The sequence below is a fragment of the Oryza sativa genome, chromosome 7 (genome assembly GCF_034140825.1).
Source record: "Oryza sativa Japonica Group chromosome 7, ASM3414082v1".
Classification (NCBI taxonomy): domain Eukaryota; kingdom Viridiplantae; phylum Streptophyta; class Magnoliopsida; order Poales; family Poaceae; genus Oryza; species Oryza sativa.
In genome coordinates this window covers 23,950,909-23,978,612 of record NC_089041.1, presented here as the reverse complement: position 1 = coordinate 23,978,612, position 27,704 = coordinate 23,950,909, and the positions used below count along the sequence as shown (strand labels likewise).

The window sequence follows — 27,704 nt, the reverse complement described above, 5'->3', positions numbered from 1 at the left end:
TAGGTTATTGATGTGCTACTTTCGACATCCACATCCATCAGTATACCTGTATACGCAGACATGCATCCGACAAGATCAATATCGCTTATTGATTGTATTCAGGACTCCTATTAAAAAGCCTTGAAACCATGAGCAAGATCGATCGACAAATGGCATACGAACAACTTCAGAATTGGCACCGGTGCACTTTCCACGCTGTCCCACACCGCCCTTCTAGGTAGTACAATCAGATGGTGTGGGCAGCTGCCTCTTCCAATCAGATGGTGATGACAAGCATCAAATGCGAGTGTTTCTATGATCCCCCAAGACAGATGAACGTACTTTTTAGCGTTTAATCGACAGATAAATACGCCTCGATGCTTTTGGATGGTAGTACAAAGACGGGTGATTTTACCGTGTTCCTTCTTGGCGAATTTAACCGTTTTTGATCGAAATATAGCTGAAAAGGAACGAAGAAACCAAACCATTTTTTTCATTAAGAGTACTGATATATTAAAACAGAGCAGCTAGTTTGCTCGTCTTGCGAGATCTGATGACAAGCCTAGAACAAGAACAGCAGCAGCAGGAGCAGGAGGAGGAGAACGTGTTATTCCTCTGAACTAGTAGTAAGTTTCAGCTGAGATCCGACGGCTGCAAATGCCCCATCTCTTTGCTTCAGAAGAAAGCACGGCTTCCGTAGAATACTTTGGGAGATTTCTCCGGCCCACCGGCCATCGGCTTCTTCGCCGCCGCCGCGGCCGCCGCGCCCGAGTCGGCGCCGCTGGAGTCCGCGTCGGAAGCGGCGGCGCCGGCGCCGGAGACGGCCGCGCTCTTGTCGCTGCCGTTGTCCAGGTCCAGCGGGAGCTTCATCTTGGCGAGGGACTCCGTGAACTGCTGCATGCTCTTCATGTACATGTCCATGATCTCCTTCTGGTCGACCTTGACCTCCTGCTCGAGGTTGACGCGGATGACCGGCGGCTTATCCACCGCGCTCTCGGACATGGCGCCGGGGGAGTTCGCCGCCGGGCTGGCGCTGCTCTGCACGGTGCGGGAGGACTCCACCTCCGCGTCGGCGGCGTCGGAGGCGGCCTTCTCCTTCTGCTCCGCCGACGAGACGGCATTGCCGGAGGAGTTGGACTGCGGGGTGGCCGGGACCGCGGCGGCGGCGGGGGACTCCGTGGTGGACACGCTGCTGACCGGGGTGTCGCTCCGGAAGGTGCCGGCCGAGTCGGCGGTGCTGTTGTCCGTCGAGAAGCTCTGCACGACGCGCACGCCGGCGACGTGGGTCTCGGCGGTGGCGCCGTCGCCGTCCTCCTCCGAGGTCAGGAGGCTCTCGGAGCTCTGCGGCTCCACGGCGGAGCACGGCAGCCCGATGTACTCCGACAGCATGATCTGGTTCTCCTCCACGAGATTCAGATCGGGGAACTCGATCTTCTCGTACTCCTTACCGTTCGCCGCGCCGCCGGCGCGGTGCTCCTCCGCGTCGGCCAGGGCCGGCTTGGGCGTCGGCGAGATGGGCACGACCTCAGGCACGACCCCGATGTAGGACAGCTCGAGCTGCAGGAACCCGGCGTGGGAGTGGAAGATGTCGTTGGTGGAGAGCGGGAACTCGCGGGCGAGCGTGCCGCCCTCGGCGGCGACGACGTCCGGGAGCGGCACGAGCGCGAACCCCAGCAGCTGGTCCTGCAGGTAGTTCTTGACCCGGCTCAGCATCCACACCTCGCACCGGAGCGCGCCGTCGACGTCCCCGGCGCGCACGCCCAGGCGCAGCGACTGGTCGAACACCGGGTTGCGCCCCCCGCCGTTGATGACCTGCGTCGACGCCGCCGGCGCCCCCTCCCCCGGCAGCGACAGCCGCGCGTACACGTCCTGCTTGTGGTAGATGCAGATGTTCTGGATGTCCCGCGCGCTCTGCACGTGCACGTCGACGTACCCGATCAGCTCGCCGCCGCCGGCGCCGCCGCTCCCGTTCGCCGCCGGCGCAGAAACCGCCTTCTCCTGCTGCGACTCCATGGCAACAAACACCACCACCACTCGCCTGCAAACAACATCCAAAAGAGATAACAACGAATCAAACCAAATCCACACAAAATTGAGCCGAATTTCCCCCCGACTAAAGAAATCGAAACCGGTGGGAGAGCAGCTGCATAGTCAAAATCCGACGGTAGGTGGAAGAACAGCACAACGCTGAACTGTCGGCAGATGCTTACAAAAAAGAAAAATAAAACCCAGAAACTGCAGCACACAGAGTCTCCTCCTCGTCAACGTTTCTCGAACAGATGGAATCACTACCAGTTCACAGCCCCAAGAACTCGATTCAACCACACAACCACTCAAGAACTGAAGATAAATAAACTCCCGGAAAAGAGAGGGCGATCGATGCCGCGTAGGTTTCCATCCCAATAAAGGGAAAGCGCAAGAAAGAGCACAAATCCCAGGGAATCCAAGAGAGCACAGAAGCTACAGAGCGGGGAAGCAAAGCAAATCTGAAAGCAGAAAGCACGAGAGGATTCGGCGGTTTCGCCTCTTACCTTGTCTGTACTGGAGTACTACTCGAGAACTGAAGCAGCAGCAGCAGCAAGCACACACCACTGGTTGGAGGAATGAGGAATCAGGCGGAGGAGAGAGCAGGAGCAGGCAGCGTCTACTGGGGGGCTCGAGGATATAACACCAAAGGGGGATTAGGGTAGTAGCAGCAGATTTTTTTTTTTTTAGTCTCACCTTGCTTTTTTTTTTCTACTCCCGTACCTAACTAAGCTTGCTTTTATTGCCTTGTTTGGCTTTAGCAGCCACACAGCCCTAGCCTCAAGAAAATTACCCCGAGTATACCTTCACTCATTCGTTCAAACCACTGTATCTGTAGAAGTGTAGATTATAGAATTAGTACGTGTACAGGTAGCTTAAAAAGGGGTAGAAAGGGAACTGGAAAAAGGGAGGATGGCCTGTAGAAAGGTCGGGAAAAAGGGGTCGCAGAAAGTCCGGGGCAATGCAGTGAGCTCAGATCAGGCGGGTGCGCTGTTTCTAGGCTATATTTTACTCCCGTTTTTTTTCCACGGTTTTGAGCGATATGGCCCGAAAAAGTCAAGCAAAGGCATCCATCGACTCGCCTCTGGGCTCTGGCTGCTTGTGGCGGCAGCGCGTGACGGGCCGCACCAATGGGGCGCGTCCACCTGCAGCCTTTGGATGAGCAGGCGGGCGTATTTTTTTGGTTTTCCTAATCGGAACCGTCTCGTCTCGAGTCCGCTTCGTGGCCGCGGCTGCCCGCGCCTGCCCGCGCGGTGCCGGCGGGGGGTGGGTGTGGCGTGAGGGGCCCCGCCGCGTCCGCACGCTCGCGCGGAGTTTTCAACGGGGGGATACTGGCCCTTTCCGCGGCCGCCATCATGCTCCGCTTCAGTTTGGTGGATCGGTGGGAAGAGGATCATCTGACTTATTTTTTTTACGTGATTAAATTGATACAGAGTATATGGGTTTTCTGAATAACGGGTTTATTGACAAGGACCCCAGATAGATTATCCATATCCTAACTAAATTATATCATATTAATTAGTATATCGATTAATAATTAGATAATTACTATATATTGTATCCTAGGAAATTTTGTTCTAGGTTCATCACTGGTCGTTGTGTGAGAGACGTTTGTAACCCGACTTTTAAAATTGGATAAAAACTCGTGGTTTGCTAGCTCATTCGGCTCATGTCTTTCGATTCATTTGAATTTGTCAACAAGTTTATCTGAGATTTTAAATTGTTAGGTATACTAGCTTTTATGAGCCAAACAAGCTAAGGCAAGTATCAAACTAACAATTCAACAAAACATTCTGACACGAAAAAAGTTCACATAGAACTCAAACCTTAGTGTACGCGTCATCCTCGTTGGTCACATGTAGCCTTCTCGAGTCTCAACTCAACACACCCCCTTCATTCATTTTGTCATATCACAGCATTCCGCTCGGTCATAGCTCTGTTAGATGGATCTCCCTCCCCTTGAGCCCAACGGCTCAAGGGGGCCTTGACCCGCGTCCTGATCGGGGGCGCCCAGCCCAATGGCTGGTGGGCCCCCGTTACACTGCGCCATATAAAAGGGGGTGGAGGCCGAGGCAGCACACGATACGAGGTTCGTCGCCGCCGCCACTCCACCCCACAAACACTAACCGATCGAGAGGGAGCGCAGCCAGTGACGGGAAGACGCCATCGCCGCGCCACGCTTCATCGTCGGGATCGCCTACGACCACCGCTGCCACGACAACCGCCGCCGTCAAGCACACCGTCGCCGCCGTCCACGTCAAGCCGCGACAACAATGACGATGTTCAGCGCATCTTCCTCCACGAGCACCTCAATTGGTCGGTATCTAAACCCTCTCTTTTCATCCACAATGTTATTCATCCACCCAATAGAGCCAACCCGACTAGATCTATACCTAGGTGATCCTATAGACGATCTAACAAGCTCTAGATAGATATTGCTATGTGTTTGGTTGATTGTACGAAGTATGAAACTAGTGATGGATATTCTAATTTGTATGTTGGTTTGATGATTCAATTGTATTCAAATATTTGTAAACTTAAATTGATGTTGATTTTAATCACAAGCTTAACGACTCAGTTATAACTACAACTAGCAAATACACTTTTAACTTATTAGGATAACCGAGTAAAAAAAAAAAAGAGCTGGCTCGCTATCCACCCGTATCCGTCCTGCACCGTACTGCAGGACGTGGCAAGACTCAAGAGGGTACCCGTCGCGTGAGCGGAGCGGAGAGACTTGGCGTGTTGGGCTTGTTGGTACGCGTGCGTACGTGCGAGGCGGCCGTCCGTGCACACGCAGGACCGGACGAAAGGGATTCGGATTATTGATGCTCGTGTGTCCCATGCTTCCGAGAAGAAACGTGGTTGACATGTCCAGTACTCTAGTGTGGTTGCGATCGATCTGCTTGAAAGCAATCTCGTCGTGCCGATAGCATATGAATCTTATCCGTCTCACTTGCAAACAGTTGGTATTTTTGTTAGCGTTTTGCTCTCTTTCAACGGGAGAATTAATTGAAGGTACTTGCAATCTGTTACGGAAGTTCCAAGTTGAAAATTCAGGTCAGAGATTACTGGAAAGAGAACTGTCAACTAAGATTTGGGCAATTCCAACTACAAGATTTGTGGAGGATATAAATCAACTTTCTACTGGTAGGGTTTTAGTAGGCCTTATAGGCTATAGCTACTGGTCAATAGACTCGATACTTTCAACTTATATTACGGTTAGTCTTCAACCAAGAATTAGGCTCAGCATGGGGTTTTCACAAAATCAAAGCTCACGTAAACCACGAGATAGAGATCATGTGTGTGCCACCATGTGAAATTCGTCGGCGTCATTCCTCTGCTCAAACTCATGGACTATATATGTGCACCTCTCACTACTTCTAGATGTGATATTATTGATCACTGCTTTACACCAATCAAACAAAACCAGTTATTTCAAACAAATAGATGCTTAATAGTCGTTGCATGCATGCTTCCAGACTTCCAGTCACCAAACTGATATTGTAGTGCAGCTCTAGAGTTAAGAAAAAATAACTTTCTGAGAACTTTCATGGTGTTTGTATTCCAAAAAAGGGTATATATCCAACGGTTTTCAATCACAGGTATCATATAAAAGGTATTTAAGTATTAGTATAGGTACTTAAGTACTAAGAGTAAAAATATAATTTTACTAGTAGAGCAAAAATGGTAGAATTGTCTCCCAAATCAGAATCGGTACCGCGTAGGTACTACTATACGAGTTAACATTTCCCCGAACCAACTTTACAGGTTCTTATTTGCGTATTTTCCCTTTTGCGTGGTTTTCTCTTGATTTACGTTGTGTTTAAGTTAAATCATTTAGCTAGCACTAGCGTTACAGGTTCTTGTATGTTGCATCATTTTATCTAGAGCTACTCTGTTTTTTTATGTTCTCTATTACATGGTTTTTTCTAGAGTTACGTTATGTTTTTATAACCCGTACATGTCAACCAGATCTTGCCTCTTGTTCAAATGATCAACCATGCTAGATCTTCTTTCTTGACCGTGTCTCCTCGTAGGTGCACTGTTCAAACACTAGAAGAACATCATAGGAGGAGATATCGTTTACTATCCCAAAAAAATCCAGTCCCGTATATAAGGAATTTATGAAATGTATAAATAACTAATCAATATAAAGCTTCGGTATATATAAAAGAGCAAATTGCACTGGCGGTCCTTAAACTTGTAAGCAGGTTTTATTTAGATCCACAAACTTACAAAGTGTGTATCGAGGTCCCTAAACTTAGTTTATTGTATCATCCCTGTCCAAAGTCTCATTTGACCGTGGTCTTACCTACGTGGCATGACATGTCGATGACGACATGGCACATTATTATTATTATTTCTTTTTTTCTCCCTTCTTCCTCTTTCATTTCTCTCTTCTTCGGACTCTTTGACACGGGGGAGCTCGAGGTGGCTCTAGTGGAGGAAGAAGATAAAATAATAGGAGGAAAAAGAAAAGGGGGAAGGAAAAAAAAACAGCATGTCATCGTCCACGTGGCGTGCCACATAGGTAAGACCATGGTCAAACGACACTTTGGACCGGGATGATACAATAAACCAAGTTTAGAGATCTCGATGTGCGCTTTGCAAGTTCGTGTATCTAAGTGAAACCTTATGACAAGTTTAAAGATCGCTAGTGTATTTTACTCTATATAAAAAAAGATTTGAGCGCATTTATTATAAAATTTTACTGTATGTTTTAGTTTTATGTCAAAAAGTAGGCTTGATTAACCCTAGAAGGGGTTTTCAGGTAGATTAACCTAGAAAATATATAGAAACATTACTCTAGCTTTTGTCACTCGATAGAGGGAGTAGTACCATGCGAATCTCTCAAGTAATCAAGGATCATGGCGATGGAGGAGGTGTTGATAGTATTTTGGAGTTTTTTTCAGTATCCGCATAAGGACATTTCCGATTTGTGACCTCCATATTGTCTTTTAGCTTTGTCACAACATATGTTTAAGGTTTGGTAGAAGAGGGGGAATTGAATAAACAATACACGCTGTGTTCTTACACAAGAGACCACGATGAGTAAACGACTGATGAGACAAGAATATATATAGTGTGTGCGAGTGGATATATATGTCAATTAGCACATTTTCTTTTTTTTTCAGGGGAAACGGTAGGAGCTCTACCAATTGCAATTAAGGAGGAGGAGAAAAACATGGTTTTCATCTTACAAACAGGGCCACAAGCGAAGGGGTCTCAAGGGACTCCCCGCTAGACACATAAGGGAGGTCACAAAAGCTTTAGGAAATGAATAGCAACAAGCAGGAGAATGCGTTGAAGTCTCATCTAAGAATTAAGGGCTTCATCAAATTCTTTGCACATGCCGATGATGGACTCGACGACCTGAGGAACCATGTTGTATTTTGCCATTGAAGATCCTCTCATTTCTGCCCCAAGTCATCACTGGTGGAGAAAGCGTTTGTAGTCCCGGTTCATAACCCTCCTTTAGTCCTGGTTTGAAAACCAGGACTACCAATCCAGGACTAAAGATCGCTATCTTTAGTCCCGGGTGAAATAACTGGGACTAAAGATCGATCTTTAGTCTCGGTTGGTAACACCACACCAACCGGGACTAAAGATGGCTCAGCCACGTGACCGGCTGAGCCATCTACCAACCGGGACTAAAGATCGAGCTGACCTTTTTTTTTTGCATGGCCCTGTTGCTGCATGGTTTATATATATAAACCATGCATATATATGTTTCAATACATATGTATGCATATATTATATATATATACATATATATTTATTTATTTATATTATATTGTTTCAATACATATACATGCATAATATATATGTATTATACATATATACATATGTATGTATATATACATATACATATATATACATATACATATATATATATATATATGTGTGTGTGTGTGTGTGTGTGTGTGTATATATATATGTATCTATATATATATATGTGTATATGTATATATGTGTATATATGTATATATGTATATATATATATATGTATATATATATATGACTAAAATATATATTTACATTAAAGAAAATGTGTACATGCATATAGAAAAATAGACAAGTATTAATTACAATCCATTATGATGTCCTAACTAGCTACGATTTCGACGTAGTAGTAGTCGTTATCTCAGAAGCTAAGGACCTATGAATTGTATTTCCGTCGTAGTAGAATTCACCCTTGGGATCAAGGATTTGTTCGTTGATGAATCCCATGAGTTGTTCTTGAACCGCCGCGATAAATTCCTTGTGTGTGATCAGGTTATCCCTCATGCGAATAAACTATATGAATGTATGAAATTAATTAGTAATTAAACAACAAATCGATACGTATGAAATGAAATTTTGAATTTATTTCTACGTACATCGAGCTCTCTTGTGGTGATGATTTGGTCTGCAAGGCAGTGGCAATACTCGCACACGTAGTAGCCGCACAAGTTAGTTCCCTGCTTTGCTTTGCGCACTATAAATAAATGACAAACGGTGAGAGATCTAATTAATATACACTTGTATGTATTTGAATTGGAGATTGAATATAAATGTAGAGCATGTGTACTCACAGGAAAATTGAACTTCCACCTAAGTCTTTCTCTCTATTTGCCGCGGACCAAATGACGGAACCGATACCAAGCCCTACATGGAGTTTAAAGCTATGATTCGTAGTAGCAATTAATTATAACAAGATTCTTAATTAACATAGGAACTTATGACAGTACCTGTCTATAAGTTCGAAAACCTTGTCAAACGTAGATTCTTTTTTATCCATTGAGTCATATACGTTGACGGTGCAGGCCTCCAGGTCGAAGAGTAAAAGGATCCAGTGGAATCTGCAATGTGCGTGGGATGCATTACATATGAAACACTTAGCATGTTCGTACGGGAATGAAATTTGTTATAGGAAGACAGTAAAAACTAACTCTGTGTTGTACGGTAATAGTATGAACGTCTTGTAATGCTGCGCCTTCAGGAGATGGACGAGATTGTCCTCTGTGGCTTGCGGATACTGGACGAGCATTGCGACGTTTACTTTCCAAGGGTCAATGAATCCAGTATCGAAAACCCCCCGCCGTCGGGCCCTTTGAATCTCCATTCTACAATGATAAAAGGAAGTATATATTATATATAATCTACTTATGTACAAGGACCTAATTAATTAAAGGAAACGTAATAAGAAATCTAACTGAACGATACTTACAAAATCCAGCAACTCATAATAGAGACGTCGAGGGCGTCCAGCTGGTACAGTTCGTAGATACCCTTGAAATTGATCCAGAGAATGTCATCTCCTTGCAAGAAGTCCGTGTCCCTGATCCTCGCTCCGATCATTTCTCTACCGGTGGCGCTCATCTCCATGTACAGTTGATGGAACTTGTACATTTGTGTGGGTAGGGACTGTAGCTGCTCAGGCTTGACAAGTGGTTTACCGAGTTCGTACATGTATTTCACTTCCGCCTTTTCGATTGGTGCGCCTCGTAGCAATTGATCCATAGTTAGCCCGGTGTCATTAATAAATTCTTGTATTCCAAAATCTACACCGGTCACCAACGACTCGATCTCTTGGTTTGGTTGCTCTCCAAGCTGAGGGACTGGTTTGGACTTTCCAGAAGATGCTTTCTTAAGTGTTCGCTCATAGTCCGATAGCTTTATGGCCTCCTTGGCAGGTGCAAACATACACCTGAATAAGTTCCTGGCACTCGAGTATATAGGAATCTTATTTTCTAGACTTCGAGGCTTCAATTGTCTCCTGACTTCTGATGCCACATAAGCGTCAAGCTCCTTTTGCGTGCAATCGTACCCCGGGTCCTTATTTTTTGCGGCGTCAACTTTCGCCTTCTTCGTTGCCCTTGTGGGGGCAGGCGGTGGAGCTTGGGGGGCCCTTGACTTGGAAGGTGCCGGACGAGGAGCTTGCGGAGGAGTCGGTGTAGGAGCCTAAGGAGGAGTCGGTGCAGGAGCCTGAGGTGGAGACGGTGCTGGAGCATAAGGAGGAGACGGTGCAGGAGCCTAAGGAGGAGATGGCGGAGCCGGAGGAGATGGTGCATGAGACGCCGCTTGTCGCCTAGGGAGGATGATGTATCACTTGCGCCATAGTATAATGGCGTGGCTTGTGTCTCGTAGATGCGTCTCACCGTCTCCTCCAGGGTAATCCAACTCGAGGTCCTCGTACGCGCCTTCCACCAACTCAACTTCGACCTTGGAGTATCCTGCTGGAATTGGCCTACAGTGGTAAGTACCTAAAGGGTCTGTTGGTATGGCCATGCCCGACGCCACCTTCACGTGGTGAGAGGTTATTTATTAGTAATCAACATATATAAGCAGCAACTTGCGGAATGGACAAATCTAAAATCTATAAACTACGAGTTTACCTTTATTGATAAGTTCTTGAAGGGAATATGCAGCTCACATGGTGTCCGCTGAGTGATGTCATCAACAGGGCATGTGGTTTCGTCCTGGGTTTGCATGGCGTCCATGCTCTATGATCCTACCTGCCCCGTTGAGGCGCAGCTGCTACGATTGCCTGAAGGGCTCACCATTGCAGGAAGAATGGTCGGCTGGGGATCATGGGACCGATGTGCGGCCATGCGTTCATCAACCTTCCTTGCCACCTCCTCTTGCATGCTGAGCTCGTAGCTCGATACCCTATACTCAAGATCTGTAATCTTCGCATCGGTATCTCTCTTGCTACTCATTCGACTCCTATACGTGTGGATGTCCTCCTTGAATCCAATCTTCCAAGGAATCACCCCTTTCCCTCGTGTTCGTCCTGGATGCTCTAGAGTCTGCAGGGCGAGTGACAGCTCGTCCTTCTCTCTGTCGGGACGGAACGTGCCCTGAGAAGAGGCTTCCACTGCGTCTGTTAGTCGACGCGCAGCCTCGCGTATCTGATCGCTGAAGACCAGGGAGCCATCAACTGGGTTGAGCGTTCCACCGTGAGCATAGTACCGGAACTTCGATCGATCCGGCCATTTAACGGTGGCCGGTTCGATACCCCTCTCAAGCAAGCTTGCCTCCATCTCCTCCCACTTCGGCATCGCGACACTATAGCCGCCTGACCCCCAGTGGTGATGGTACTTCTTCTTGGCGGCATTTTCTTTGTTTCTTTCCATCATCGCTTGCCCTTGTTGACCTGTCTTATATGCAACGAACTCGTCCCAGTGATCCCTTAGCTTTGGGAATGTGTCGAAGTTCGGTGTCTGCCCCTTCAGGATATATTTCTGGTACAGATCTCCCTTGAAGCTCTGAAACTGTTCTGCCATTTTCTTTAGAGTCCACCTTTTCACTTTGTCCTCTGTACCCGCGGGAAGGGTGAATGTCTCGAGCATTGTGGTCCACAGCATCTCTTTCTCCGAATCTGGGACAAAGCTCTCATGATCTCTGTGTGCCCTTGTTCTGCGCCAGTACACTGTACTGACAGGCACGTTATCCCGCACAACCCAACCGCTGTGTCGTACGTAGTTCTTGGCTGCTTCCGCCGGGGCACTAGGTCGGCCGTCTTCGTCCACTTCCGTTATGATGTGCCGACCCTCTAGCTTCTTCGCGGCACCTCATTGCCCGCGTGCCCTCTTTTGTCCAGCGGAGGGTTGACTTCCACTAGCCTCCTCCTCCTAGTTCCCCTCCACATCCCTCTCCACGTTCCCCTCCTAGTTCCCCTCCGCATCCCTCTCCACGTTCCCTTCCTCGTTCAAGTACTGGTTTGGATCCTCGTTCCCCTCTTCTTCGTTCCAGTACTGGCTGCTTCCCTCCGCGATTTTATCGTACAGTATATGTTCCTCATCGCGATCAGCCATCTGTTCATACAAGAAATAGTTGCTAAGTCTATAGGTCATTTTTGCTTTAATAATCTTATATGCTAACAATCATATATGCTAAGTCAAATATGCTAAGTCTAACTATCGTATATTAGAGCCCTACACAATCTTATATGCTAAGTCTTATTACAAATCTAATAATCTTATATTAAAACTCAAATAATATTGTATTAAAACTCTAATAGTCAACTATGCTAAGTCTAAGTGTCGTATATTAGGACCCTAGACAATAATTATATACTAAGTCTTATTACACAAATCTAATAATCTTATATTAAAACTCTAATAATCTTATATTAAAACTCAAATAATATTGTATTAAAACTCTAATAGTCAACTATGCTAAGTCTAAGTGTCATATATTAGGACCCTAGACAATAATTATATACTAAGTCTAATTACAAATCTAATAATCTTATATTAAAACTCAAATAATCTTGTATTAGAACTATGCTAACTCAAACAATCTTATATGCGTCTTATTACAAATCTAATAATCTTATACTATGCTAAGTCTAAGTGTTGTATATTAGGACCCTAGGTAATCATATATGCTAAGTCGTCTAAGTGTCGTACATTACAAACCTAGATAATCATATATGCTAAGTCTAAGTGTCGTATATTAAATCTAATAGTCTTACTTGCATTAAAAATCTAACAATCATATATTTACATCACTTGCCTGCGCGAATTCCTTCGAGGGCTAGCTACCACTCCGGCTTGAGGGACGACGACGACAACGTCTTTTCTGCAACATAAGATGTATTAGGATAAACGCAAAGTAACATATATTGTATTTCACGTTCGCATTCTCGTTAAGTTCACGTTTCGTTCACGATCGTTCACGTTCGCGTTCTCGATAAGTTCACGTTTCGTTCACCTACGTTCATTCGTTCACGTGCGTTCACGTTAACGTACGTTAAGTTCATGTTCGCGTTCTTGTTAACTTCACTTTTCGTTCACGCACGTTCGTTCGTTTACGTACGTTCACATACAACGTTAAGTTCACGTTCACGTTAGGTTCACGTTCGTTCACGTTCACGTTCTCGTTCACGTACGTTTCGTTCGTTCATGTTCGTTCACGTTCGTTTGTTCATTCACATTCACGTACGTTTCGTTCGTTCACGATCATTCTTCGTTCGTTCACGTGGCGGCAGCGGAGCGGCGGCATGGCGGCGCGGCTGCGGCTTGGCGCGGCGGCGGTGCGGCGGTGGTGTGCCGCGGCGGCGTCGGGGCGTCCCGGCGTCGTGCCGCCGCGGCGGCGTGGCGCGGCCCGACGTCGTGGCGCGGCTTCGTCGGCACTGCCAGCGCGACGTCGTGGCTAGTGGCGGCCGCATCGAGGTCAGAGTCGGCATCGTCGGCGCGGCGGAGTCGTGTTCGGCCGCGACGACGTCGGCGGCGGCGTCGGCAACGAGGCGGCCGGCGGCGGTTTGGGGAGAGAGAGAGATCGAGGTCGGAGAGAGAGAGAGAGGGAGGCGGCGGCGGCTCTCACCCCAGAGATGCGGCGGCGGCGGAGGCAGCGATGACGACGCGCGCGAAGCAACGGCGAGATACGACGGCGGCGTCGGTGCGGGGATGCCCTAGGGAGTGGCGGCGAAGGAGAAGCCGAGAGAGATCAATCGGGGAAAAAACTTCTAAGTGTTGGTGGAGAAGACGAGGGTGCGCATCTGGAATATATATACACCCCTAGATCTTTAGTCCCTGTTGTTCTCAACTACCGGGAGTAAAGATATCTTTACTCTCGGTTGTTCTCATCAACGGGGACTAAAGATATTTTCCCGCTATTTCCAAATTCTTTTTAAACCCGGTTAGGGTTAAGAAACGGGACTACTGATAAGCGCAATGAATATTAATTTCCATTACATATGTGTTTCTAAAATAGAAAATAATGCATTAAAATTATTTAAAGTCGAAAAATTAATGACAATTACTTCGAAACATTATTGTTGTCTATAGTAAATTAAGTGGATAAAACGTAATAAGCAAATATATGATTTAAAATTAATAAAAATTCTAATAACCATATATACTTAGCATATGAATGATATTAAATTGTTAAAAATTGTAATTAACATATGTATATACATACGACATGCATGATTTAAAATTAATAAAAATTCTAATAATCATATATAATTAGCATATGAATGATATTAAATTAATTGTTAAAAACTCTAATTAACATATGTAAATGCCACATGCATGATTTAAAACTTTTAAAAATTCTAATTATCGCATATAACTAGCATATGCATGATTTAAAATTGTTAAAAACTCTAAGTATCATATGTAAATGCCACATGCATGATTTAAAACTTTTAAAAATTCTAATTATCGCATATAACTAGCATATGCATGATTTAAAATTGTTAAAAACTCTAAGTAACATATGTAAATGCCACATGCATGATTTAAAACTTTTAAAAATTCTAATTATCGCATATAACTAGCAATTACATGATTTAAAATTGTTAAAACCTCTAATAATCGTACGTAATTAACATATGCCATACAACAATTGATTTATACGGATAATCAATACATCCAAAATAGTTTACATCGTGTACACAATAATTACGGCAATACATCGGCGGTGACGGTTGACCGCACGTACTTTCTCCTCACTATTGTTCCCTCCTTGTGATCGATATGTGAGTAAGGGGTGTCTTCATTTGGTAGGAGGATGCTAGGGTCAATCGTCACCGTGAAAGGGGGTTGCCCATCCAACTGATCATAATCCTCGTCGGTCTTGTCCTCAACTCCGACGATTTTTCTTTTGCCTGGGAGAACCACGTGACGCTTTGGCTCGTCAGGCCCTCTGCCCTTCTTTCCTTTGCTAGACATATCCTTCACGTAAAAGACTTGCGTTACATCATTGGCAAGGACAAAAGGTTCGTCCGAGTATCCAACCTTGTTAAGGTCAACCGTTGTCATCCCACTGTCATCAATCATTACGCCTCCACCAGTCAACCTAACCCATTGGCACCGGAACAGAGGGACCTTGAGAGGACCATAGTCAAGTTCCCATATGTCCTTGATGGCACCGTAATACGTGCCAGTTGTTCCATCGTGTCCCATGGCATCGATACGAACAACGCTATTTTGGTTCGTGCTCTTTATGTCTTGGGTTCTCGTGTAGAATGTGTACCCATTGATCTCATATCCCTGGAATGTCGCGATCAACCCAGATGGTCCCCTAGTCAGGAAGGCCAGTTATTGGTTGATCGTCTCGTTACCTATGAGATGTTGTCGTAGCCACGCGGGGAAAGTATCAATGTGATGCCGTGTAATCCATGCATCGGACTTACCGATGTTTCTAGCGCGAACTAGAGCCAAGTGCTCCTCGATGTAAGGAGCTACCAATGAAGATTGTTGCAGAACCGTGAAATGGGTTTTACGGAATAAATTGTTGTCTACCGTCATTATTGCTTTCCTTCCGAGAGTTCCCTTTCCGTATAGTCTCCCTTCATGGCGTGATTCAGGTACCCCGATTGGGCGAAGGTCTTCAATAAATTCTACGCAAAATTCGATGACCTCCTCTGTTCCATACCCCTTGGCGATGCTTGCCTCTGGACGAGCACGGTTACAAACGTACTTCTTCAGAACGCCCATGTACCTCTCGAAAGGAAACATGTTGTGTAGGTACACAGGCCCGAGAATACTGATCTCTTTGACAAGGTGACAAAGCAGATGCGTCATTATATTGAAAAATGAAGGTGGAAATATCAACTCAAAACCAACAAGACATTGCACCACATCATTCTGAAGGGCTTCTAATCTATCCAGATCGATGACCTTCTGCGAAATTGCGTTCATGAAAGCACATAGCTTTGTTATTGTTGCCCGGACATTGTCTGGAAGGATACCCCTTATTACAACTGGTAGCAGTTGTGTCATCAACACGTGACAGTCATGAGACTTTAGGTCGTTACCATCAGCATCCCTTTCCTCCTCGCCCGTTTGATTTCCTTCAAATCCTGCGTACTGACCAAAGTCCGGAATATTGTCGTCTTCTACTTCATCTTCTTCCATTTCAACCCCTTGCTCTCCGTGGGATGTCCAACAGTTATAGCTTGGCATGAACCCCGACTCAAACAAGTGGAAATGAATAGTCCTGGATGCAGAATACTCCTTCTAATTCTTACACTTATTGCATGGACAACAAATAAAACCATTATGCCTGTTAGCTTCGGCCACTCTCAAAAAATAATGCACGCCGTCAATAAACTCTTTGGACCGCCGGTCAGCGTACATCCATTGCCGATCCATCTACATGAGATGAAAAAAAATCATACACAAATAATTATTCTTACAATAATGACAGTCATACAATAATTATAAAATAATTACAAACTCTTTCAACAGTCATACAATAATGACATATCATTATTCATACAAAAATTATAAAATATTACACCAAATAATTCTTATTTACTATTTCTAAAGTTTTAAACTAATATTAATGTGTTGTACTTCTTTTAATTTTCATTTTAGTTTTTTTTCTATTATTTCATATTAACTTTCACTATATTTTCCTTCTCAACTATTTTATAAAACCTTATTTAGCAAATAAACTAAATTTCTATATATTCTTTCTTCCCCACACAAATTTTCTCTCTCATCAACTTACAACTAAATTTTGGAGACAAAATAGTGTGCAAAACATAGCTCCAAATGTAATATGACAAAAAAACATTGGAGGATGAAGTTGCTAACCTTTTAGACACCTCCGATTTGTACATAATCACCAAAATAAATTTACTAGAAATTTTGGCATGACCTCCCCTCTTTTTTGAAGAAATTTTGAAGCTTGCTCAGGTAGCTGGAGGAGGAAGAAGACATATATATATATAGGGGTGGGACTTTAGTCCCGGTTGGTGTTATGAACCGGGGCTAAAGATCCCCATAATCTTTAGTCCCGGTTGGTGTTACCAACCGGGACTAAAGATCCCGGGGGGGCCTGACAGGCCCTGACAGCATTTGAACTGATCTTTAGTCCGGACTAAAAATCAAATATGCCCGTTACCCTTTTTAACAGGGACTAAAGATCATCTTTAGCCCCGGTTTTTATTGCAACCGGGACTATTGTGGAATTCGGCCGACCGACGAAAGATGGTTTCTTCACCAGTGCATGTAGATGAAGAGACCATCGAAATCACGCCTTTGTTCTTTTACCATTTCTCTTCTGCAAACCTCCCACCATCCTATCATGTCAATTGGCACATTTTCCTCTTTGGCGTTGGAGAGGTTGTTAACTTGCTATAACACTGTTGGAGATGATACATGGTGTGGTACATGTAATCGTTGTTAGCCATACAAGCTCGAGCTTACGTATAGAGATCATAATTTTTATTTGGCATTGCCTTGTTGACCGTCCAACATAAGCATAACACTTGCCTATAGCTCCATCGTTTACTTATTTGCTTATCAACTGTTGCAAAATTTTGAATTTTAGAATCTAGTTTTAATTAAAGTTGATTTTAAGTTTTTTTTTCAATCGTAGTTTCTTTTCCAATATTAACTTTTTAAATAGCTAAGGAATTAGGGAAATTTTATAATTCTTGAGAAAATACCTAGAGGTATCAAATTTTACACTAAAATTTTGGTACCTCAGGGTACCTAGTACCTGGATGTATCAAATTTTACACTACAAAATATTGCACCTCCCGTGCCTTCTCAAGAATGATAAAATTACCCCAAAGGAATTATATTATGTAAATTCTTCTAATCTAATCCTCTAACAGGGGCTGAATCTGACTAACAGAATCTCAAAAGTGAAAACCTCTGATTCTTGAAGCTAGCCCATGTAACCTTTAGCATGTTGCTCAAGGCATGCGTGCGTGTATGTAATGGATGACCAGAAAGAAAGTAAGGGATGGCATAAAGTTGTACTTGATTGCTACCCACTTGAATGTAGTAGTATCTTGCATTCTTGCTTGTAGATCCAATGATAGAAGTTGCACACTTGCACTTTGACCCAGATGTGCTCTGCCAATGCAGCCCATGGTTTTAACTTGCTCTCACACTACCTGAGCCAGCAATGTTTACTAAGGCTGTCCTTAGCTCCACGCTAAAATTAGAAGTTTGACTAAAATTGAAAGTTTGAAGAAAAAAAGTTAAAAGTTTATGTGTGTAGAAAAGTTTTGATGTGATGAAAAAGTTGAAAGTTTGAAGAAAAAGCTGGGAACTAAACCGGACCTAAGCAAGAAGCCAAAGCCTCACCAAATACCCGAAGGCTACATTCCTATAGTCATAAGAGCAAATACAATAGCAGACTATTAGCTAGTTATAAACATATTTTAAAGAGATAAAATATGAGAGAGAAGTGTAGCGGGCTACAGATCTGTAGCCAACTGTAGCACGGACTCTAAGACGTAATGTGTGTATGACAGGTGGGACCATGTATTAATAGTATAGTAAACAATTACTGTATGAATTGGCTATTAAATTGTCAATAGATGATTTGGAGCTAGTAGTTAGCTATACTATTAAATTTGCTCTAAGTTGCAGAAGGAGAGCATGATGCGGCAAAACACCGCAAAAACCCATTGCACTTTTTAAGATCATGCTAAGAATTTAATGTTAGGTTCACCATAAGCTTGTCCTAGTGGCATTTGTTTTATTGTTGTTATCTCCATGAGAGGATGAAAAACACTCACCATCTTCTAAACACTCACTATCTTCAATGTCAAGAATATATATCATTATCAGATAGAGCTCCATTCAGCTGGTTCCTCTAGGTCCTTTTGCGATAAGTCTGTCATTAACTCATTATCATCTTCACCATAGTTAGTCAGTCCTATTATAGTTTCCAGAATATTTGTCATTACCGGAGATCTATTTGTATTCCATCTCGATCGTATATTTGACCTAACTAGTTCTCTATTGATACTGTGGATGCATATTGTATACTCCCTTCATTTTAAATTAATCTACATATAGTTTTTTTAGGTTATTCCTAAATGATCTATATTTTTGTGTTAATTTATTAAGTCTATTCATTATTTGTGCATTGGAGTAAATGGATATTGATGCATGTATCCATGCACACAAGTATTTATAACCCACATGCAATATCTTAATTTGCTATGATGCATGCATCCATGCACACAAGTATTTATAACCCACATGCAATATCTTAATTTGCTATTGGCTAGCAAATAGTGGAGATGATGCATGCATTGAGTTTGTTGCTAGAGTAAATATAGTATGAGAGAGTTATTAGCTTTTTTTTAGTCTTAGTGTACCTATAAAATATGTAAATCAACTTGGAATGGAGGGAGTATTTCACAATATCCAATGAATCTTCAAGTAAAAAAAAATATATTTGAGTCTATAGCTAGTATGCATATAAGAAGATCAACCATGTGGAGTCACATGTGGGGCAGCGTTTGGGCCTGAGCCCCACACATGGCAACAAATTTCATTGAAAAACACTCAATTTTACATAGTCTTTGAAAATAAAATTATATATACTTCAGCCCAACGCTTGATAAGATGCTGCCTCAGTGCCTCCGGCCTCCAATAAGAGCTATCATCTATATTTGAAATGTGGCTTACTATTAACTATCTATTTTTACGATAACAATCTATATACACCAATATTTTTAAATGATGGGTTTAAGAACCGATAAGCAGCTCATTACCAATGACGTATTGGCTGTCAATGATAGCCAACACCATACGATTACCGTATTTTGAACTAAAAATTAGATTAAGCTTGTTTGTTTGCTACAATAGTAAATATGGGCAAGATTTTGGAAATGCCAATATTTTGACAACATATTACATATATGTCTCATAGAAAAAAAATGGTAGAAATTAAACCAAACATTACCATCCAATATTTTGATTCAAAATTAAACAAACCAGCCCTCTACTCTTTGCAGGTAACCAGCCCTCTACTCTATTTCTTTTCTTCATCCAATTTTTTTTTTTTTTGATTGGGGCGTGCCTTCCACATGGTTCATCACCGAAAATTACGGTGAAAACAGTTAGTAACGGAGCTTGAGCATAGACCACGTGGCATGGTCGACTGCTCAGCATATAATATAGACATACTATAGTGGTATATATATACCTCCCTCATATATATATTAAGCTTTCTTATGTGATGATTAGTCTAAGAGAAAAAAAAATGGTCGCTTTCGAGTGGATTGAATGCGTATGCTATCCTCGCCCAACCGTTCCGGTCGTCGCGATTGTCACAGCTGGTCGAGTGACAACAAATCCTGATAATGCAATGCAGGACGCAGTCAGTGAGTCAGTGACGCTTTGGCTTGTAGCCTCGTTAGTCTTTTGCTTACATGGTTTGGTCTCTGCACTCAACGGAAGAAAATGTGTCCTGCTTCTACCTTATCAGATTCACAGTACTAATACATCACATTATCTATTATGACAGTATTATTACAGACACCAACGTATAAAACAATATATAGAAAGATATAACCTATGTACCAGTAATTGTAATAGTATTAATATTATTGTAGAGTATCCTCACCCGGTTGCTACCTGCTAGTTGGTTGTATAAGGGGCACGCAGATGGTCCATGTGTACTTGTATGGACCGACCTTAATTTGCCGATACTACAAAATAAACTTATTAACTGCTTGATCAATTAAACGTACGACAAAAAACTGAAGTTACTGTTCTTAAAAGAAAAACTGAAGTTAGTTGAGGAATCCAGCTGCGAGGGCTACTACAGACAAGTAGAAACTGCCATCTGAAGAGTGAGAACAACAACTAAACGAGGAGGAAGCAAGCATGCACAGCGACCGTATTCATTCGAGAAGTCGGCGTTTAACGCAGCATTCAACAAAGTTCGATATGCATGCACGGCCCGTTTTAATGCATGCAAGAATAGGTCTGACCTGGACGTTGGTAGTTGACCCTCTTGAAAGATTTTGATCCTAGACCGGGGACCGTCCGTTAATTAGAGGCGGCTACAAGCTACTGACTTATTAACTATACTATGGCCGAGTTTAGTTCCAATTTTTCTATCACATTAAAATTTTCTTACACACATAAACTTTCAACTTTTCCGTCACATAATTCCAATTTCAACCAAACTTTCAATTTTAGCGTGAACTAAACAAACAAACCCAGGCATGAACCAAACTTCCAATATAGTACTGTACAAGGACATGAATTGAAACAAAAGAGATTATATTTTAGATTTCATTTCAAATTTCAGAGTTCCTCCATCGATTGTCTGTTTAACAGCAAGAACTTTAAGGCCCCCTTTGATTCAAAGGAAATTCATATAAATTTTAGAGAATTTTATTCCTATAGGAATTTTTCCTATATAGCCCTTTGAATCAAAGGAATTTATCTTATGGAATCCTATGAAATTCCTATGGAATGTCAAATGCCATGCAAGTTTTGGAGGAATTCTAACATGAGGTAGAACCTCATGGAAACTTTCCTTTGAATCCTTATCTCTCCTCTAATTCCTGCGTTTTTACTGCGGTCTAATCAAATGGTTATTCCTGTGTTTTTGCAATTCTCTGTTTTACATTTACATTCCTATCAAAATCCTACGTTTTTCCTATTTCTACATTTTCCCATTCCTGCGTTTCAACGGGGCCCTAAGTTTTAAGTTTGAAATTTTGTCGAACGGAATTTCGTAACAGGCCGGTTACTACTGGATTTCACCCGAGGGTAATAGTTCTGGTCTCTGCCTCCAATCAGGGTTGACAATAAACACCGGTTACTACGTTAATCGGGTTTATTGTCAGGGTACGGTAACGGTAACCATGCAGTGATCCCACCAATCCAAACAGATTTTAAAAATAATTTAAATTTTCATACATTTTGTCTGACTTTTTACAGTTAGGTACAGTAAACCCTGCTCCCAACAGCAGATGAGTTGCCGCCCCACCACTCCACAGTAGCCCTGATGGTACAACGCAGCTGCATTTTCTCGCGGCGCACATGGCCATGCCGTTACGGCCCAGCAATCATGCATGCGCATCCACGGCATCCCTCGTCTCCGTGCCGGAAAAAAGACGCACTACGCTCGCGGTCGCGGCCGCCGGCCTCGCGCGCATATGCTGCCAATCTAGCGGTGGTTCGCCACGCCAGCGAGGGAGTCCCATGTCCCGACCCCCACGCCGTCGCCGTACGCGCACGGTCGAGGATTGTTTTCTCTCTTCAAGTTCAGGTAGGAGGCGGCTCCCGTGTGTGTCGTTTCGTTGCTCTCGCCGAGTGCTGTACAGTCTGTGAACGGAGAGAGAGAGAGAGAGAGAGCTCCATGGATTCATCAGTCGGGAGGAGGGCAAAGGTACGGGGGGCTGTGTCGTGTACTGGAGTACTATGTATTTTACAGATCACGGCTCAATATTTTACAGGTCACCAGATAACATCAGACGCATATTCTATGCCTTGCGGTCGGCTGTACATCTTAAATTACTACTACTATCCTTATAATATACCCTCTCCATTCCATTTTTATTAGATGCTCCATAATATAAGTCATACATGCCAGCATACAATTAACTATGACATCTTCTCCATTAAATTATTATTATTTTTAAATCCTCCACTCTCATGCTATCTAATTCTATTGGATGCATACATTAGTATTTATTAGGATGATCCAAACTACAAAATGATAATAATTATTTCTTGGTCTTTAGGTTAATGGTGGTTGTGCCTTATATTTTGGAATGGAGGGAGTACTAGTAAAGAATCGAATTGGACATATCCCATATAATTTATAGTACTAAGATACGTTCAATTTGATTCTAATTTACTATTTTTTGAATGGTCTATTCAAATTTGTAGTACAAGCATCTAATCAGATGTTAGATAGTTATATTTTAATACGAAAGGAGTACGCAACTACTAATAGTATAGAAAACGATCAAATTTAGCACTTATCTCAAAGTGAAGCTGGTTGCTGATTGTTTTCTTTCTGTACCAGGCTACCAGCACACAGGCAATAAGCCCGTATGATAGTACTACGCTTCTATTGAGATATCCATGAATTTATGTGCCCTCGCTGTTGCAAGCTGTTCGTACACAGCAGAGAGAGACGAGACCTTGATAAACCACAGGCGAATTTGGCTTGCTTGTTGAGTTTAATGGCCAGGCCGCTTAATTAAGACTTCATTTTGATCGGTCAAATCTCTACAGGCTTAAGTACTACACATTCGTATCGACAGCGAAGGATGAAGCAGATCGAATCGACGTCACCGTCACATCCTGGCATGCACTAGAACTGAAAGCCACACACAGGGATATCTCCCAAGAGCGAGTCATATGACCAAACTGGATGGCGTCCATAGACTGAAAACGCCTCAGATTTTTGCTACTATCTGGTTTGTTTCGTCAGAAAGGTCATATTCTGGTGCAAATGTGCAGGCTGATGGAGAAAACTTGAAAACTTCTCTCTGAACACGGGGCCAATCATTTAGCAAGGGTACAGGATACCGGGGGGGCCATGGATACAATAGCTATCCTAAACCAGGCCAGCTAGCCAAGACAATGACCTGAGATCGTGCAAAGTTGCAAGGAGATGGATGAAGTCTCTCTAGCCACACACGGTTCACGAACTATCTTGCAGCAGAACAACAGCCGTTGCTATCATGATTCAGCTAGAGGTTTATTCATTTTTGGTTCATGTGTTGCTGCTCTGATTGATAGAAACCAACGGTACACGTAGGGCAGCCTCCATTATAATAAGTGTCGTTGTTCATGACAACTAGTAGCAAGTAAAATGGTCGGCCAGATCGTACTCGATGCTCCCACACAAATACCTGACAATTTAGACTGATCATGCTTTGACCCACGGTAGTTTCTAAACTATGTGATTACACTGTGGAGTAGTATCAAAGTAGCATTGTTAGATTTCTAACCAAAAGTATACTTCACTCTTGCATTGCATACTACTCAAAAAATAACGGTTAAAATCACACTCGTCAAACGTCTCGACACACCGTCATGAGTTACGTTTAAAAACAGTAGTACTGGCTTTAACATTGATCACATTAAAGTTGTATGCTACCAACATGGCCAACACACTGCCAGGCACTATTCATGATTGATAGACAGCTGAGTAAGGTGCCATAGCGCAGTAGTGCTATCCTGAGTCCTGACCATAACCAAATTTGCAACATTATGTGTAGCTGTATGTAACCCAGATGCTGGGAGCAGCACTTCCAGAGGTAGGAGTAAGACTGAATGTGACACATCTTAATACTATAAATCTAGACATAATCATCCAGTACTAGATAGCAATATTTTGGAACGGATGAAATATACGGTTACAGAAAAGGTGAGTATTCATAGTTTGATGCATGCTAACCAGGTGAAATTCAGGATTTGCCAGACCTAAAGTTGGCATTTCAAGCTTTGCTTACCTCATGTCTCACTTACACGCGCGGGTCCTGATCCCACAAGTCATGGACATGTGAGTTGTTGAGTTGAGTATATTCATCACAATTGAGAATATCTTGATTCAACAGGAAAAGAAAGGAAACCACATGGAGCAAAGAGAATAATGAAATATTTGCAAAATAAGTCACACTAGATAAATTGGAACAGGGGAATTCGGACTCCAAACCAGAAGGAAAAAAGACATGGTTGATGATCCATCATTCTCCTATAACCTTTCCAAGCCAAGCAAGCATACCACCCTAGCATCCTGTACACATCTAAAATTCAACGTCACCTTAGCAGTTACCAACAATCCAAACCCTCTGTCCCCACCCCCTGGATGGCTGGATCCTCCTCTCAGTTGATGTTAGTTATACCAACTAACCATCCGTCACTCGCAAACCACATTTGTATTCACATTACCAAACCAAAGCCATCAACCGTTATTTACAGATGATCATCTCTACCCCTCCTTACACAGCTACTCCATTCTCCAAGAACAGAGCACACGAGGTTAAATAAGAGCGAAGCATACTGCGACCACATGATTACAGCATTACCTGGCCAAGCTCGAAGCTGCCACGGGTTCAACCCTGCAGCCACCACCTCCTTGCCGTTGCTCGCGGAGATACCCAAGCAAAGTTTCAGCCTGCAAATCACACAGCTAAACATAAGTGTCTCCAAAATTTGGAAGCAGATTTCAGATTCAGTAAATCTAGATAGCTAACTAGTGAAGCACACATTCGGGGGTGCTCTTTCCAATCCGACTGTACAACTAGGCAGATAAAGCACGACAGGCTAGACTATGGTGGCAAAATGATAATTGTCATATAAATAATTAATATACTTATTGTTTACTCCCTCCGTCCCATAATATAAGGGATTTTGAGTTTTTGCTTGCAACATTTGACCACTCATCTTATTCAAAAATTTTTGAAATTATTATTTATTTTATTTGTGACTTACTTTATTATCTACAGTACTTTAAGCACAACTTTTCGTTTTTTATATTTGCAAAAAAAAAATTGAATAAGACGAGTGGTCAAACGTTGCAAGCAAAAACTCAAAATCCCTTATATTGTGGGACGGAGGTAGTAAGAACTAAGCAATGTTTCTTAAATCGAAGGACCAAGCTAACAGCAAAGGTACTGCAGTTTTGACTTGCAGAAGAGTGAACGTGCATCCTCTTGTACCTCGAAGGTTTAGCAAATCCAAGACTGTACCTAAGATATGTATAATTAATAAAGTGCATATCTGCACTATGTGAAAAGAATCTACAAGTCAACAACTAGTGTACTGCAAATCTGCATTGCGTGTTAGCTAGCATGATGGTTTTCTTAATAGAAACCAGGGCTGAATTAAACAGCTTTGATAATAATCAGGTAGTAGAAATCTACCTAAACTCAGGTACGTGCACAGTGAACCTTTTCCTCCGTCTAGGTTTAATGTACTTTTCAGTACTTATTATAATGGTAATCAGACTTCAATCAAACTCTAACAGGTGAATTCGTTGGATACTGTTCGGTACAATTATCCAAAAGCTTCAGTCACACCAAAAGCTCAAACCCAAAATCTACACTTGAAAATCGACATACTAGAAATCTTGCAAATCATACCCAAATATCCAATCCCGATATGACATTAGCAAACAAGAGGAATGTAAAGTTGAAAAGGTTTTACCTTGTGCTTGGCACGGGCAGAGCCGGACTGCGAGAGCGCGACAAGCGGTGGGATGGCGCCCTCACGGACAAGAAGCGCGCGGTTGCGGGGGCACTCGGAGCAGAGCTGCAGCAGCGCCACCACGGCGAACTCCCTCTCCCTCGCCGGGCCGTCCTCGATGGTCTCGACAAGCGCCGGTATCCCGCCAGCCTCCACCACGGCGTCGCGGCCCTCGACGATGCCCGCGAGGCTGGCGAGGACCACCATTGCCTTCTCCGACGTCCCGCTGCCACGCTCGCCGACGAGGTGGATGAGCGGCACGACGGCGCCGGCGCTGACCGCGCGCTCCTTGTTCCGGCGCGCCGAGCAGAGCCGGTAGAGCGTGGTGAGCGCGTCCTTCTTGCCGCGGGTGGAGCCCGCGGAGAGCAGCGCGACGAGGGGAGGGATGGCGCCGCACGCGCCGATGGTGGCGCGGTTCTCCTCGATGCCCGAGAGGCTGAGCAGCGCGCACGCGGCGTTCTGCTTGGCCGACGCGGTGCCCGTCCGCAGCGCGTACACGAGCGGCTTGATGGCCCCCGCCGCCGTGATGGCCGACCGGTTCCGCTCCTCGAGCGAGAGGTTGAGCAGCGCCGTCACCGCGCTCTCCTGCGCCACCGGGTCGGTGCTCCGCAGCAGCGGCACCAGCGCCGGGATGGCGCCGGACACGCCGATCAGCTCGCGGATGTCCGACCTGTGCTTCGCCAGCAGCCTTATCCTCGCCGCCGCGGTGCGCCGCGCGTCTGGCGCGGCGTCGGGCCCCAGCGCCCGCACGCACGCCAGCACGAACGGCTCCACGCGCTCCAGCGGCGCCGCCTCGACGGACAGATCCATCGACTCAAGCTCATTCAGATCCACGGCGCCCACCTGCGGCGCGTCGGATCTGGGCGTCACCACCGCCGCCGCCGCCGCCGCGAGCCGCTCGAGCTCGCCGGAGATATCCGAGTTGAAGCTCGAGTAGTCACTGAAGTCCCGCGAGAGCTCGAGCATCTCCGTGGCCGCCGCGTTGGCCGACGACGACTTGGCCACCGCCGCGGGGTGCGCGGGCCCCGCGGTGGCCGCCAGCTCGCTGAGATGGAAATCAATCACGGAGTCCGTCAAGTTCTCCATGTCCGAGTCCGCCCCCGCCGCGTCGTACGCGGCCGCCACATGCGGCGAGCCCGGGCAGGAGTCCGGCTGCAGCAGCGCCGACCGGATGGTCCGCATGGAGTACCCCGCGCCGCGGCGCTGCGACCGCGCCGCCGCGCACGGACTCTGCCCCGGCGACGGGATCTGGGAGCCGGCTAGCGACACCATGGCAGGCAAGGGCTAGGAGACACCGCCAGTTGCCGCAAAGCGCGAGAGCGAGCGAGCGAGTGATGATGAGGAGAGGAGGGTTGTGTTGTGGTGGGTGGTTGGTTGGTTGCGCGATGCAGTGCAGTGTAGTACTCCCACGCTGCGCTACGCTACAACCCGGCGCGGCGTATATACACACGTACACGACGCGGCAGCGGCAGCATGGCTCGCGTGGCGTCGCAACGAAACGGAACGCGACGAGAGGCGTGCTTGCGTGCGTGGTGGTGGTGGTGCGGTGTGTATCTTTGTAGTCGCTTTTGCGCTCGCGTCTCGTCCCGGGGTTGACGATACAGGTGTCGAGGAGGCTGGGATGGGTTACCCGATTGGTACCAAACCTAGGCGCACCAGTTCAGCGCCAACGTGCGATGACAGTTGGGGCCAAGCGTTTCTCGTGCAGAGCTGTCAGTGGATGTGTGTGTGGGAGATGGATGGGGGAGAGTTGAGCCGCGGAAAGGTCAGGGAGCCATG

The 27,704-nt window shown here is 44.7% G+C and overlaps 2 protein-coding genes across 2 annotated transcripts; both read right to left on the bottom strand.

Annotated features, from left to right (window-relative positions):
• Positions 1–455: 455 nt before the first annotated feature.
• On the bottom strand, positions 456–2,614 carry LOC4343742 (hyphally regulated cell wall protein 3). Its single transcript, XM_015792029.3, has 2 exons — positions 2,511–2,614; positions 456–2,017 (listed from the first exon to the last, which is right to left on the bottom strand). The coding sequence occupies exon 2, from the start codon at positions 1,990–1,992 to the stop codon at positions 655–657; it is 1,338 nt and encodes a 445-aa protein (XP_015647515.1). The 5' UTR covers positions 1,993–2,017; positions 2,511–2,614; the 3' UTR covers positions 456–654.
• Positions 2,615–24,314: 21,700 nt separating this feature from the next.
• Positions 24,315–27,338, bottom strand: LOC4343741 (U-box domain-containing protein 4). Its single transcript, XM_015791327.3, has 2 exons — positions 25,887–27,338; positions 24,315–24,855 (listed from the first exon to the last, which is right to left on the bottom strand). The coding sequence occupies exons 1-2, from the start codon at positions 27,195–27,197 to the stop codon at positions 24,763–24,765; spliced, it is 1,404 nt and encodes a 467-aa protein (XP_015646813.1). The 5' UTR covers positions 27,198–27,338; the 3' UTR covers positions 24,315–24,762.
• Between the last annotated feature and the right edge of the window lie 366 nt (positions 27,339–27,704).

What these genes read in the sequence shown, in the direction of transcription:
- LOC4343742 (XM_015792029.3), bottom strand. Translation starts at nt 1,992, where the DNA reads ATGGAGTCGCAGCAGGAGAAGGCGGTTTCTGCGCCGGCGGCGAACGGG.
- LOC4343741 (XM_015791327.3), bottom strand. Translation starts at nt 27,197, where the DNA reads ATGGTGTCGCTAGCCGGCTCCCAGATCCCGTCGCCGGGGCAGAGTCCG. An exon ending in CTGCCCGTGCCAAGCACAAG is followed by an intron (nt 24,856 to 25,886) that starts GTAAAACCTTTT and finishes TGTGATTTGCAG; the next exon opens with GCTGAAACTTTGCTTGGGTA.